At 40.5% G+C, this 14,185-nt stretch overlaps 1 protein-coding gene across 2 annotated transcripts in view; it reads left to right on the top strand.

The window, feature by feature from the left end:
• LOC118556302 (breast carcinoma-amplified sequence 3-like) overlaps positions 1–14,185 on the top strand; it is a gene marked incomplete at its 5' end in the record, with an annotated part of 66,655 nt that overhangs the window by 19,249 nt on the left and 33,221 nt on the right. For both annotated transcript variants that reach the window (XM_036130607.1, XM_036130606.1), the window contains 1 exon segment: positions 4,998–5,148. In XM_036130607.1, the coding sequence (XP_035986500.1) occupies positions 4,998–5,148 (151 nt within the window).

Raw genomic sequence — 14,185 nt, 5'->3', positions numbered from 1 at the left:
TTGCATTGATGGATCTTCTTTCCATGGAGATGTCATGTATCAGGGCTTGGGTACATCACGCCCTGGTCATTAATCAAATCCCAGCCTCTGTCTGGAGCTGTCTGTCTGTTTCTCAGCTATCTGCCTCTTTGTCTTTGCAGTAGGTGTAATCTTCCTTTTTTCTCCGTGGCTGGCCGCTCACACAGGTGGCTTTCATTTCAGATTTGCTGTGAGTCTTGATCAGGTAGCTGAGCCAGAAGTAAACAGTTTTTTTTTATTAAGAAAACTGCTTCAGCATTAGTATTGACCCAAGTCCAACAACAAGAAATGTAACATATTCCTTTCACATCTCTCAAAAGCAAATTACTTTCATTGAAAATACAAGAAAATAATTTTTTTAATCTTTCAATCTTTCCGTTTCTGTTCCTTTTTCAGTTCTTTGTGACAAGTTGAAAGCACGCTCAGGCCTGATTACCCCTCCCTCTGTTTACTAGAGGTAGATGTTGGCACGCCCTTAATCAGATGTTTGCACGAGTGAACTGCACAAGTCTTTCAATGAAATGAATGGTCACTAGTTAATCCTATTAGGACCAGAGGACACAATACACATGTAACACCAGGCTCCTGGGGGCGAAAAAGCATTGACTGCCACCATTTTATTTCCCTATTACACTGGTTCACCTAATATCCCGCATGTCTTTTCCTGTGCTAAAATACTGGATGTTTTTCTGTCTGTACAACTTGCAGAAAGAGAAAATAATGAACAGTGTTGTGTTCTGGGGACGCACATGTCAGAACCGTCAGCAGTGTCGGTTTAACTTGTTAACAGCTTGAAATATTTCTAAGAACAGTGGCAGAAAGTCTAGGACCTGCATATGACCAGTAAACCTGTCAAGTGTCCAGTCACACGAACCTTTACCTGAAGTGGTCTCACAAGTGTTTTTATTTTTATTTTAGGTATGAAACAGGCGATGTAAGAAGCTATTGTGTGTATGGTGGTCAGAGAATTTTATCGGCAATGGAATATAATTAATAAAAATAATTTCAAAATGTACTACTAATTTGCTACTACTACTACTACTACTACTACGAATAATAATAATAATCCATCTATCCATCCATTTTCTGATACGCTTATCCTTATTGGGATCGCGGGGGTTGCTGGTGCCTATCTCCAGCATTCAATGGGTGAGAGGCGGGGAACACCAAGGACAGGTCGCCAGTCTGTCGCAGTGATAATAATAATAATAATAATAATAATAATAATAAAAATAATAATAATAATGATAATAACAATAATAAACAATGAGAATAATAGTATGTATAATATGTCTTTTGTTAACTGGGTTAAATTCAGTTTGTAATGATGCTTGTTGGATATTTTTTCCCACACATTTTTACTATTTTCATAAAGTAGTACAGAATAATCATGGTGTAATAATCATGATGCAATTTTTTTGTCAACACATTTTATTGAAAGTTTTAGATTTTACAATTTACAATTAAAGAAAATTTCCCCCCACCCACTCAAACTAGCCGAGTGCATAGACATGTCACAGTATGAGTCCTGCTTACAAATATAGAACAGAAATTTTTTCAATAATTAATTCCCCGTTCACATTACTATCAAGCCGACAAAATAGTAACTTGTAAAAACGTTAAAGAAATTGTGCTGGAGCTGTCAAAACTTAGATGCATCTCAATGTTTCGGCAGTCCACCTATCTGGAAACTTGAGTTTGGATCCCAGTAGAGCAAGTTCCTTACAGCAGGTACATTCAGAGTAAAACGGGATATAACTTTTTTTTAATGGAAAACAGTAGAAAGGAAAACTCCCCTTTAACAGGAAGCAACCTCCAGCAGAACCAGTGTGAACGGCTGTCTGCCACGGCCAACTGGGGGTTCAAGAAGACAGAGCAGAGACACAAAGGTCACAGAAGCACTGAGCCAGGTGTACTTTCTAGTAAAAAGGTAGCACCTAGTTTACGTTCATAACAGAAGATTTTCACACCTTTGTGGTTTTCTCTAATTCATTTTGAAACATTTTACTGCTAGTATAACAACTAACTCTGAGTCATCTTCTCTCAATAACAACTTCTGACCACTGTTGTCTTACTGACTATGGTGCATTTACTGACCTGAAAGAGAGTTCTTCGGTTTAACCACCAGTTTTTCCAGCCGGTGAGGCTGAGCCAGTGAAATCCTGGTCAGTTCTGTTTATGCATCTCTAGGTTTTCAGACAAGCCTCTAAGTTTTCATGGTGTTTTAATCATCTTTCACCCCCTGAAAATGTGGAAACATCGTTCAAATAAATTCATCCTTCACCCTAATAGTATAATTCTACACTGTAACAGTGTCAAAAATTCCAACCTTTAACCGTAGTATATGTATTTAGTCATGAATGAAATCCCACTTTTTCTAACAAAAGCACTTGAGCAGCTCAATTTTAACCACAAGTACCCCAAAATACTAAATTATATCTCATTATTTCATTAACAGTCTCACGCATAATGTCGCTGCTGAATCTGCAGACGCACATACGCATGCATAAATGCATGGATGCGTGTCTCGCCACAAACCCGTCAGCCATCCAGGGTCTCTGACCGTCTCGTCTTCTGACTGTGCATGATCTCCAACACGTCCTCTGCTGACTTGTCTTCGCCGTCTGCGGGGTTCTGACCCTCGGCCTGCAGTGGCAGCTCGTTGTGACAGTTCAGCCAGCGCCGATCAGCACCACACGATCTCAGTCCGCCCACACCTGTTCTGCAATGCGCTGTAGAGCCCGGCCTGACAGCGGAGGCTTACTTTTAAGAGTGGGGGGTTGACTGCAAACAAAGCAACGGGGGCAAAAGTGAAAGTCTGTTTTGGATGTGGATGCGAAGCTCATTGACACCCCCCACCCCAAATCCTCATTCTCCACTCCTCTCTTAGCTCAAGCACCATTATAGCTTTTCAGACTGCTTCCTGTACAGATTATTTTTTTTCCTCATCTGCTCTGCTCCCTTCAACACAAAAGGTGGCTACCCAAGCTCCGGGGGTGTAGCACTTTTGAAATGTGAAGGGCTTTCAGGAGCTGCCCTGGAACAGGCCGCTGTTGGTCGACCAAGAGAGGAGTGGAGAAGGGGGAGAGATGGGAGAATGAAGGCCAGGTTTGTGTAATGGTCTTCTCTCCCCATGTGAAGGTCATGCAGCATTGTTGCCGGGCAGAGGTCTGAAAGATAGGCCAATGGAGGACCACAAAGCAGAGGTCTGGAAGGACTAATGAAACTCAGAGCTACACGTTAATGATCTAAAAGACTGGAGCAAAACACTCAGCGGTTCCTTTCCGCTCGCATTCAGCTCCTTCTTGATCGCTCCTTCCAAATAATGACGGGGCACTCCGCTACTCTACCTTTATTGTAACGTTTGATGGGGGCCTTGTTCTCTTTGTCTCCATGTCCCCCCTCCCCGCCTTTCATTCCTTTATGTTACGTGGCTGTCACTCATCTATTAAGGCAACAAATGGAACAAGGAAAACATTCAGGGAGCGCATTGTGCTGCGCCCGCTGGTTTGCTCTTTATTTCTTTTGAAAGCACTTGAACTTGGAATTTTCCTTGGCCTGCCAGCAGTATGCACTGTTTTCTTGTCACTGTTGTCACAGGATTACAAACATATTTGTCGTATAATCCGCATGTCCATACAGCTGTAGTTTAATGTGTCTGTTTGAATGTAATTGTTTCTTGATTTTTTTGTGTGCGCAGCCTTACATTACCAGAAGAAACACAGTAGACACAAGGCATTATTCTGGCCTTTTCTTTTGTTTCTTTGTTTTTTTTTCTTGCAAGCCAAAGAAACGTCCCAGGTTTATTTCTGCAGTGTTGCACTTAGTGATCAGTCGTCTTTAAACTATATTTTGCTTATGTGTTAAATGCTTTTTTTTTAGCTCTGTAAGGGCAAAATACTGGTGTAATATCTTTTGATAATGCTGATAGTAAAAGAACAACCAAGTGACAAACTTGGCTTCAAGGCCTGAAAATCTGCTTTACGTTTTCCGGCTTTGAGTTTTCTACCTCACTCTGTTCTTCAGGCATGCTTTGCCACAGTGTGCTCTGGGTTTTGATTTTATATTGACAGAGAGTAACTTAAAAACATCCAATTGGCACAGGGAAATGTTGCAATCGGTCTTAGAATTTAAAGGTTTGCATGTATGTTGCTGTTTTTAAAAGCAAAGTGAGTCATTTTGTGTCTCCACGTGTGCCACTGGCTGTTTCATGTTAGAGACCAAGTCTGTCATCTTTTACCAGTGTTCTCACCAGTTGGATGAAGCCTTGCTGCATGTCTGCAGTCAGATAGTAAAGCGTGGATTAAACAGTAAGTGGACTAGCAGCCTCACTCGGCTCTGGTGATGGAGCTGGTTAGGATCATTAGGCCTTTGACATGGCCTGATTAGGTTTGACTTCAGCTCTCCGGCATATGGGAGTTGAGATGTGATTCTCTGGATCATCTGTCTTTGTGATGTGTTTTCCCATATGTGCGTGCATGTGGGTTGCACCAGTGTGCCGAGAGCCCGTTGATTGGCCTTGATTAAGAGACTGCCGGGCTTACAAGCAGAGGCTTTGTAATGTAGCATCTTGAGCTGGTTATTTCCAGTCGTTCCACGGGAGGCCTTGAACCTGGGGTTATGTGTTTGTGAGGGAGCTAGTGGGGAAAACAAATATCACAGGATTCAAGCAAGGCACCGGAGGGTGGGCAGATTTTAGCAAGCAGTCTGAAGCGGATGTTAGATGACATTTCAAATCTGAGTCCAAGTGAGCACATTTGAATATTAGCATCTATAAAGGCAGCTGAGCCGAAAACGCATCCAGTGCTGAAGAATGAATTATGAATGAAAGGTTTCCAGCATTCATCTGATTCTCTTTAGGTTTCTTTCTCCTCTTAACTGGATAAAAGCATTTCTCTGATATCTCTGTGTCTAAAGTCATTGTTCAGCAACCAGCCAACTGGAATTGTTCTGTAATCTGAGGCCTTTCTGTTTCGCAGCCAAACTGAGCAACCAGGATTCATACAACAACTTCACCAACAACAACATGGGGAATCCCCGGCTCACCCCGCTGCCCAGCCTCACCGTGGTGCTGCCTCTGGCTCAGATCAAACAGCCCATGACTTTGGGGACCATCACCAAACGCACAGGGTAGGTGATACAAACCTCCACAGTCACCTCAGGGTAAGCCACAGCGATCCCCAACTCCAGACATTTCCTCCTCTTTTTCCATTACGACAGAAACATTTTCTGTTAGGTAACGGTTTTGTTACTGAGAATTGCTCTGTGAATGAATTCCCACCTACTCTAAGGGTAGTAACTCTAACCTTTCAGCTTTATGTTTAGCTTCTCTACATGTCTTTATTATTATTGTTGCTGAGAAAATCAACCTTTATTGATAAGCATTTGCAAGAACAAGCTTTATTCTGTAGCTCCTGCCAGTTGTATATATTTTTAACTTTTTTTTTAACTTTACCTGCTCAGCTACAAACTCACCATGCTTTACACGTTTTATATAACAAGCAAAGTCATCCAACTGCTGTAGTAAAGAGTTTTGTAAAGCATTGTAGATCTGAAACATTAAAAGGGTGTTGCACATTTGCCTTATTCAAAGAATGCATAGTTTTTGGGCTCAAATTTTATTAAAAAAAAAAGTTATTTTCTTAGTGTAGAATAAATGTAGCTCATTCTGTATGCTTGGCAACAGGAATGGGACACGGATCACTCTTCTTGGATAGCACTCGCTGTATTTAGCCCAGTTTAATGAATGGCTGTGGCCACGTCTGCTTTCAAGTTCAAGTCACTGGTTGTTTGTGGTCCTATTTACCAACGATTTTCCATAGTTACTAAGTGTTAACCTTTTTTGAACATTTTTATTAACAGTTTGTCTGCATTAACAAACTGCTGGCAGACCAATCGTCCATCATTCTTCAGTTGTGATAACTGGCTGCTCAAAATCATTCTGAGGGCCACAGTCGGCCTCCAGGCTTCACTTTTGACTCCCCCTGCTTTATCAAATATGAATGCAAGCAGATTTTCTTACGCTGTGCACCAGTCTTATCATGTCCCCAGTCATGTGAGAGGCTTTGTTAAGGTTTGGCTGGAAAATGTTGATCTCAATAGTTTGCTTTAACCTGTGGTTTGATAACCATCAAACACACCGAGGGTGTGTGGAGCTCTCAGAAAATACATGTTTTTAAACGTAAATTATTACAACCCACACTGGCAGCATTAGGATCCATTCTGCCAGGCCGGCGTGTGCTCAGCATAAAAGTAAGAAAATCTGCTTCGCACTGTGAGATTTCTTCTTTCTCTGCTTTTACTCAGCATGTGAATATAGAGAGTTAATATAAGTATCGATTGATGCATACCTGTAGCCCAGATCTAATGCATTACTGAGTAATAAAATACTGTTACCTTAAAACTTGCTGTCTCCAGGGAGCTGATTTTAAAGCATTTAATGGCTATCTCACAGCCTCGGCTAAATGTACACGCCGGCTTTACTAAAGGAAGATTTACATCCCAGCACTACCATGTAGGTTCTGCTTTCTTCCCAGTAATGACTTTGTAAAAACACTGTGTTGTTTCTGCAATTGTTCTGTTCTTCAAAGCTTCTCCTCTTGCACATCCAGCTGATGCTCAGTGATTTGTTTTTGTCTCCGGCTACCATTTATTTTTGCATAGGTTAATGAAGCACAACATACATGTGAAACCCATTCTGTGGGCTATTTACAAGACTGATAAAACAATGTGCAAACCATAAGAAAAGGAGTCAAACCTTCGGATGGTTTTGAGTAGTATTTGACAGAGAATGATGGAGGACGCTGTGTAAACCTGTGTGTTTTCACTACTGAAACTGGTTGGGATGGCTTTCACTTCCCTCTGCCGTTTGGTCTTCTCTGGATCTTTGCCATACATTGAAATTATGTAGTTTTAAGGCCTTCTCCAACTACTGGCCTTTGCTAAGTGCATTTACATACAGTACAGGTGGCTCTACAAATATAGGCAGATTTTAATATTTTTCATTTAAATGTCATTTTCATGCCCTGTTTGAATGGGAAATGCTATAATGATTCCAACAGATGGTGGGGGATTTATTTTCCTGTGATATTTGATAAGTACGCTTTGAGGATGAAAATAGAGTCCTGATCCTGAGGTCACCATAAACAGCATTAGGCTTTTTTTCTAAATCATTAGACCAGCCTGCAAAAATCATTTGCTCTACAAAAGTAATTATTGTGTTTGAGGTGCTGTGGTTTCTGCTTTGTATGTTTATGAGATCCTGATAGCTATGGTTTGCATTTGGTTTCCCAAGTTATATTTGATGCCATACAAAGTGGATGGGTTTCATTCAAGATGAAAAAAAGACATAATTGTCACCTAGAGTTAAAATCTGAATATTTTCTGCGTTGTTTTTGTAACTTCCTGGCATTATTTCTAAAATATTTCAACGTCCAAATTCTACGGTATCATGTGGTTAAAGTTTGGTAAAACTCTGTTCTAAAGTTACCGTTCTGTTGTTGTTTTCCGCATATTCTAAGATTGTCATGAATTATCCTTTGTCCCAGCACACAACACATTGTCTTTTTCTGCTTGGTGTTAAGTGATCATGCTCTTGTTTATTTCAAGCTAAATTTTAAACATTTTCTTTTGTATTATTTAATATCCACAGAGAGCAATTGTTCCTTTTCCATATAGTGGAAAAAAAGAAATCATCAATTCCAGCACAGACATCATTTCTTCATGTATTTTACCTCTATGCTGGGCAATGTTTTTAATTGAAATATTTCTATATGCTACTGTAAATTAAACCAAGTTGTAAAAATATAGTTTGATATATAAGATGAAGGTTAATTCACAAAACAAGAATTAAGTAACAGAGAGAGGTTATCCAAAATTAGATAGTCTGGCCCATTATGTTTGACTAACGTTTGGACATCTTGATTATGACTGACCAACTCAGACAAAAACAACTAGAAATCCAATATCTGTTTACCATGCCTTCTTAGAAAAATTGATCAAGAATGAAATTAATTAATTAATAGTTGCATCTACTGTTTTGCCTTACATTTCTGTCCAAATGTGCACCATAAACCCCAGATAAAGCCCCATTTTAGTTCAACATAAACTGTCTTCTGCACTTACCTTAAATAGACCTAAATTTACCACTTCTGCATAAAATGTGTTTAAAGAAATGTAAGTCAAGAGTTTTTTTATTATTATTATTAAGCCATATAGTATATTTTATGAAATATATGGTGAGGTTTTATATTTGTGTAGTGATGAAGAGATTATAAGATGCTGAGATACACATTGATATGAATGTTTCAGTCCAAATAAATGTCTGTGAAACATAGCTGATATATTTAAACATTTGTCAATACCAAGTCATATTCCCTTACCCGTTGAAATGAATAAAATCAATGCTATTTATTTTCTTAAACTTTCAGTAGGTTTAATATGCAGTAAAATAATCACAGCCCAACAGTGCTGGGTTTGTGTCGGATAAGGAAGCTGCTATAATGTTGTGATGAGCCTCACCTAAAACAGGCCTACGTTCACTTTTATTTACTCTCTTTGATTTTCAAAAGTAAATCTGTCATGGAACATAGAGCTGGGGTCTTTGTCCTGCTGTCAAAGTTTTCATGCTTCACTGTTAGCTTAAATGCTAGGCTAACACTGGCATGTTTACTCACTGTTTATCTATGACTGATGACTCGGCACGTGAAGCTCACAAGAAATCACAGATAGTACACAATAACACTGCTGTTAGGTTTAGCCAGAGACTCTGAAACTAATCATTAAGAAATGCTTTGCTCAGCACTGGATGTGATACCTGGGATCAGATCCAGATTTCCCCACAAAGAGTTTTCAGGTTGTTAATAGCTCCTGCTAAAGCTATGTTTAAAATATGATCAATCTCTTTTGTCTGTGTTCCAATCCTGCATTCATTTCACACCTTCCACCTAGCCTGCTAGTCATGAAACACCTCACACAGCCGTAGTGGCTTCCTGAGACGTTATCAAAGCCTGGCAGGCTGCCTCCCTAAAGCTTCATCCCTTCATTCAGTCCAAAAGAGACGTCAGCATTAATGCATCAGGACACACAGCTGTGCGGCCTGCTCCTGTACGCACACGGCTGCACCGACACACACTCCCTGTGAGCGAGGCAGCAGGTTCAGCCCCAAGAGTGGGGGGGTGATATCATATGCTTTTACGCTATACTTGCACAGGAGTACCCAAGCACCATCTGTCTGTCTGTCTGTGCAGCCGAGCCCTCTTTTTCTTTTGTGTGTGTGTGTGTGTGTGTGTGTGTGTGTGTGTGTGTGTGTGTGTGTGTGTGTGTTAGGGAGCAGGAGAGACACAGTGAGGCAGGGAAAGGAGCGTCCAGCAGCTGTATTTACACCTGTATGAGTAGATCCCTGTTGGCAGGACAGCAGAGGTGCTCACCAGCTGCTTAACCTAAATTCCCTTCCACGCCGGCCCATGTGTGCAGTTCACTATGCTGTGACACACACACCAACACACACGCTGCTGAAACCTTTCCCCTTTTCTGTGTGAGCATTTGGGCTGCCGCGGCAGTCCTAGAGACCACCAGTGTGCAAGCGATGTTGCTGTTTGTCCTCAGTTTCTGACATCAAAGAAATCCTTCACAAGTTTACGCAGAGCTCACTTGTCTTTGGACGTAGTTTGGGTGCTCACCCCATGTCAGAGCAGGGAGGTAGACTCGGATGTGGCTCAGCATCCGCCTGATAACCCCACAGATGAGGCTGTGTCAGGCAGTGGAGGAAGGTTGCCAAGCATCTGCTAGTCCTCACAGTTGTTTTGGAGTTCCGAAGGAGGAGAGGTGTCTAGCTGTAGCTCAGCTTTATGTTACATCTAGCAAAACCTTGGTTACTGATCAGTGAAGACCCAAAGCAATGCGTATTCAGTCGGCAGATTTTCTTTTGGTCGGAGTAGAATTGACAAGACACTGGACATACAACACAGTCCAATAATGAAAGATTTAACTTGTCAAAATGCCAGTCAAGGATGGCTGTGGGATTTGCACAAAGTCCAGCGCACTTATCCCATCTACACACCGTCTGAATTTAACACAGACAAATGAAAATCTAAATGGAGAGATTGTCACACGCACAGCTGAGCACCGTGGACCAAATCCCAGCGATGACATTTTAAGGCAAATGCATATCAAGTGCAGGCGGGGTGACGAGGAACACGACAGCAAAAGAACAAATGAGACCCTGTGACCTGTCACAGATGTGCCCTCAGCTTACAATAATACGTGTTTAAGAGCCAGCACTGCACTGACCCATTGTCTTCCACAGCCTGACTGAGGCCAGAGCTAAAAAGCCGCTTTAAGAACACTACGCCCACATGGCAGCAAGACTAAAACATTTTCGCAAATCACCTCACCTCCCTCCCTTGATTTAATGGTTCAGGCACTGCTGTTAGGACCACTATGAGGAGCTGAGTGTGTGAAGGATTCTTCTCTGGGAGTGTGAGTGTCTTCAGGCCTTTGTCCAATTCCAAGGATGGGCAATCTTGCTGCTTTGCTTTGAAACAACTAACAACTGGTTTGGGGTTTGTAGCAGAAAAACAATGTTTGAATATCATTTGTTCTGTAGTTTTGTACCCCTACATTTGACTTTAGTAATTTTTTTAACCTTTTAAAGACTTGATATTTTCATACTGTCCTGGAATGTTAAAACTTAAATACACCGCCCTTCATTTCTGCTAGACCAGATGCACCAATCAGAGATTTTGTGACCGTTTAATGATCTCAAAGTTCCCAAAGACCTGACCTGCTCAAACAAATTTTAGTTGTTTCTCATTCCTTTTTTGAAAGTGTAGCTAATAAAATACATTGATCTACTTTCTGGATAAAATGAGAACTCAAATACAGTAAAATCCTCCAGGTTGTGGAACACAGGTATTGATATTGCCTGAATTAGGGAAATATCTTTTACTTTGTTATAAAACAGATTATTCCTCACAAAAGCTTCACTCTCCTTTTACACAATTTAAAATGTAGAAGAATTCATGTCTTTTTCCCCCCTCATTTCAGAATAAACCAGGGATCATGCTTTACTTTTTAGCGAGAAAGGTTTGTATTATTTTATGTGTTAGATCAGTGTTTCCCAACACTGGCACTCTGGCCCACTGCCCTGCATGTTTTAGGGAGTCCCCTGCTTCAGCAAACCTGATTTAAATTGTTGGCTGATTGTTTAATGACAAAGATAATGTGACACCTACAATCTCATGGGAGGGAGCTAAATGTATGCTGAGGGGCAATATTATTGCTCGTTGATCAAGGGAAAAAAGGAAGAGATTAGCAGAACAGTCAGAATTAGAAAACAACATAAAAGAACTAGAGAAGGACCATAAACAATCCCAACAGAACCAAACATTGGAAATGCCGAAGGAGAATAGGCAAAAACTGAATGATTGATTAACCTATAGGGCTGAATTTCCGTTATGTATTACTAACTAGAAGTATTATGAATTTGGTAATAAAGCAAGCTGACTACTAGCTATTCAGTTGCATAAAACACAGTCAAACAGAGTAGTCCACAAGAAAAAATGCCCAGTCACTGGGGGATTATCTAGTCAGCCCGAAGATATTACTAAAGCATTTTCTAAATATTATGAAGAACTATATAAAGAAGAAAAAAAATCCAATCAAGATGGAAAAAAATAAGCAATTCTTTAATTCAATCAATCTAAACAAGCTAAGTAGAGAGGAAGCTGGTTCTATGACGCGACCTATTACTGGGGACTGACAGAAGGAGACCTTCCTGTATAATGGTTTCAAGCTATAATAAGTGTTATTTATAAGGATGAAAAAATACCCAACATTATGCACATCGCCCAATTATTCTTCTTTGCGTTGATCTAAAAATACTCACCTCCATTATTGCTATCAGAAAAGCATATAAGAAAACTTGTAAAAGCAGACCAAACAGGATTCATAATACAAAGATAGGGAAGTGATAACGTAAGAAGGGCCTTAAGGGCTGTTAGCACAAAAGAGAGGGGTTCCGTCAGTGCTTCTCAGTCTCGATGCTGAGAAAGCATTTGACCGAGTGGGCTTGGATTTCCTACAACAGACCCTAAAACAAATGGGTTTTAACGATACTTTTCTTAGATGGGGCCAAGCCTTTTATTAAAAAAAAAAAAAAACAGATCTAGAGTCACGGTGAACGGGTTCTGCTCAGAGTTTTTTTTCTTTGGAACCTGGTACCCGACATGGGGACGCCTTGCTGTCAGCATAGAACCATTTGCAGAATTGATTCGCTCTAACACTCTGATTCAGGGAATATGTGATGATCAAAACGTTCAACGCAAATTGTCACTTTTTGTACATCAACTTTTCTAGAGAATCCCACTTACCTCTAATACCCGCTCTACTCCACAATCTTGATTGAAATGGTACAGTATTTGGATACAAGGTCAATACAAACAAATCCGAAGCAATGATGATTGAGGGTGATTGGCCCTCCCTGTTAGACAACATGGCTTCTTTTAAAAAATCTAAACAAGGGTTTAGATACCTTGAGGTATCCCTTACCCCAAAGATATCCTAACTATGATAATTTAATAACATAAATAAATAAAACAATACCTGAATAGATGGGATATGCTTCCACTCTCGCTCCAGGGAAGGACTGAATTTATTAGGATAAATGTCTTACCAAGATTGCTATTCCTTTTTCAGGCACTCCCAATTTTTATGCCACAGTCCATATTTAATACCATAGAAAAAATTACATTGTTATTATTTGGCAAAATTAATGATCAACAATAAGACTCAAGATCCTTAAAACAGGGAAAAATAAAGGAGGCTTAGGGATACCTAACTTAAGACTAAAACAATAGTGGCATGTATTGTTAGGGATCCAGAAACACAAAGGGTTTCTATTGAGGAACAGTCATTCCCAGGCATAAGCCTCTCAACGCTACCTTTTCTTGTCCTGCGTTCTTTGAAAAAAAAAATAAAATCAGTAGCATATGGATTAAACACATATTAAAAATCTGGAATCAAATCCAGAAATGATTAAAGGGAAATATAGTTCTATCAAGGGCCATACCCATCAGGGGAGTTTTTACCATCCATATATGATAAAGCCTTTGAGAGATGGGTTGGACATGGTTGATCAGAATTAAACAGCTATTTGAAAGTAATATACGTACGACTTTTTTGTTGTTTGTTTGAGCCAAACAGAGTATACAAATATCTAAGCAGCTCTTGGACAGACTATTTTAAATTTTTCTGCATTCCTAGATACTCCAAGTGCACAACAAAATGTATTTGAGGGCTAAAAAAAGGGGATGGTGCACGGTGTGTGCGTGCGTGCGTGTGTGCGTGCGTGCGTGCGTGCGTGCGTGCGTGCGTGCGTGCGTGCGTGCGTGCGTGCGTGCGTGCGTTTGTTTGTTCAAAACAATGAATGCTTCTTGTCTAATATGATCTGTCTTCCACTTCAGCACAACACATATCCGATGTGTGGTTTTACTGCCAGTTGGCACCTGTCAAACAAACGCACTCTGTGGTGCTCCCAATGTGTTTTTCACTTTACAGTTTAAAACTTTGTTTAATCAGTTATCATAGATTTTCTTTTCAGTGAATGTAATGGTTCTCAGACTGTCTGGTTCATGACGGATAAACCGAAAGCCCATTTGACCTGTTTCTACACGCATGTAGATATCTCCCTTTGGTTTCTATCCATTTTCTCAGTTGGAGACCCAAAAATGGGGGCCCAGTGGGGTCAGTAGGCTCAGCGGTAGGGTAGATAAATGGTAGTTAACTAGGGGCCTCTGTTAAACCAACTACTGTGTTCATTTGTCAACTTGCACTACGGAGTCAAATATTGCTGCTGCCGGTCTCCCAAAGGAGGATTCTTCTACATATTCATGTACCAGGACTAATTGGACACTGTGTGCTATCACTAGGAGGGCCCAGGCGGATGAGACGAGAGCGATAAAATAAAGAAGTGCTGCAGAGTGCTTTGGTCGGCTGGGGGAATCAGTTTTTTTTCATGACCTGGGGAGGTTGTCTCGCAGGGACAGAGTTCAGTCTCATTGCATCTTTATTGCTGCAGGGAAAGAGACTTATTTACTGTAAACTGTTTACAGAGCTCTGTCACTATCTCTGGCCCTGCAGAATAAACACAGGAACACACTCCCACTCC

The sequence above is a fragment of the Fundulus heteroclitus genome, unplaced genomic scaffold, assembly GCF_011125445.2.
Source record: "Fundulus heteroclitus isolate FHET01 unplaced genomic scaffold, MU-UCD_Fhet_4.1 scaffold_365, whole genome shotgun sequence".
Lineage (NCBI taxonomy): Eukaryota > Metazoa > Chordata > Actinopteri > Cyprinodontiformes > Fundulidae > Fundulus > Fundulus heteroclitus.
This window is presented reverse-complemented; position numbering and strand designations above follow the sequence as displayed.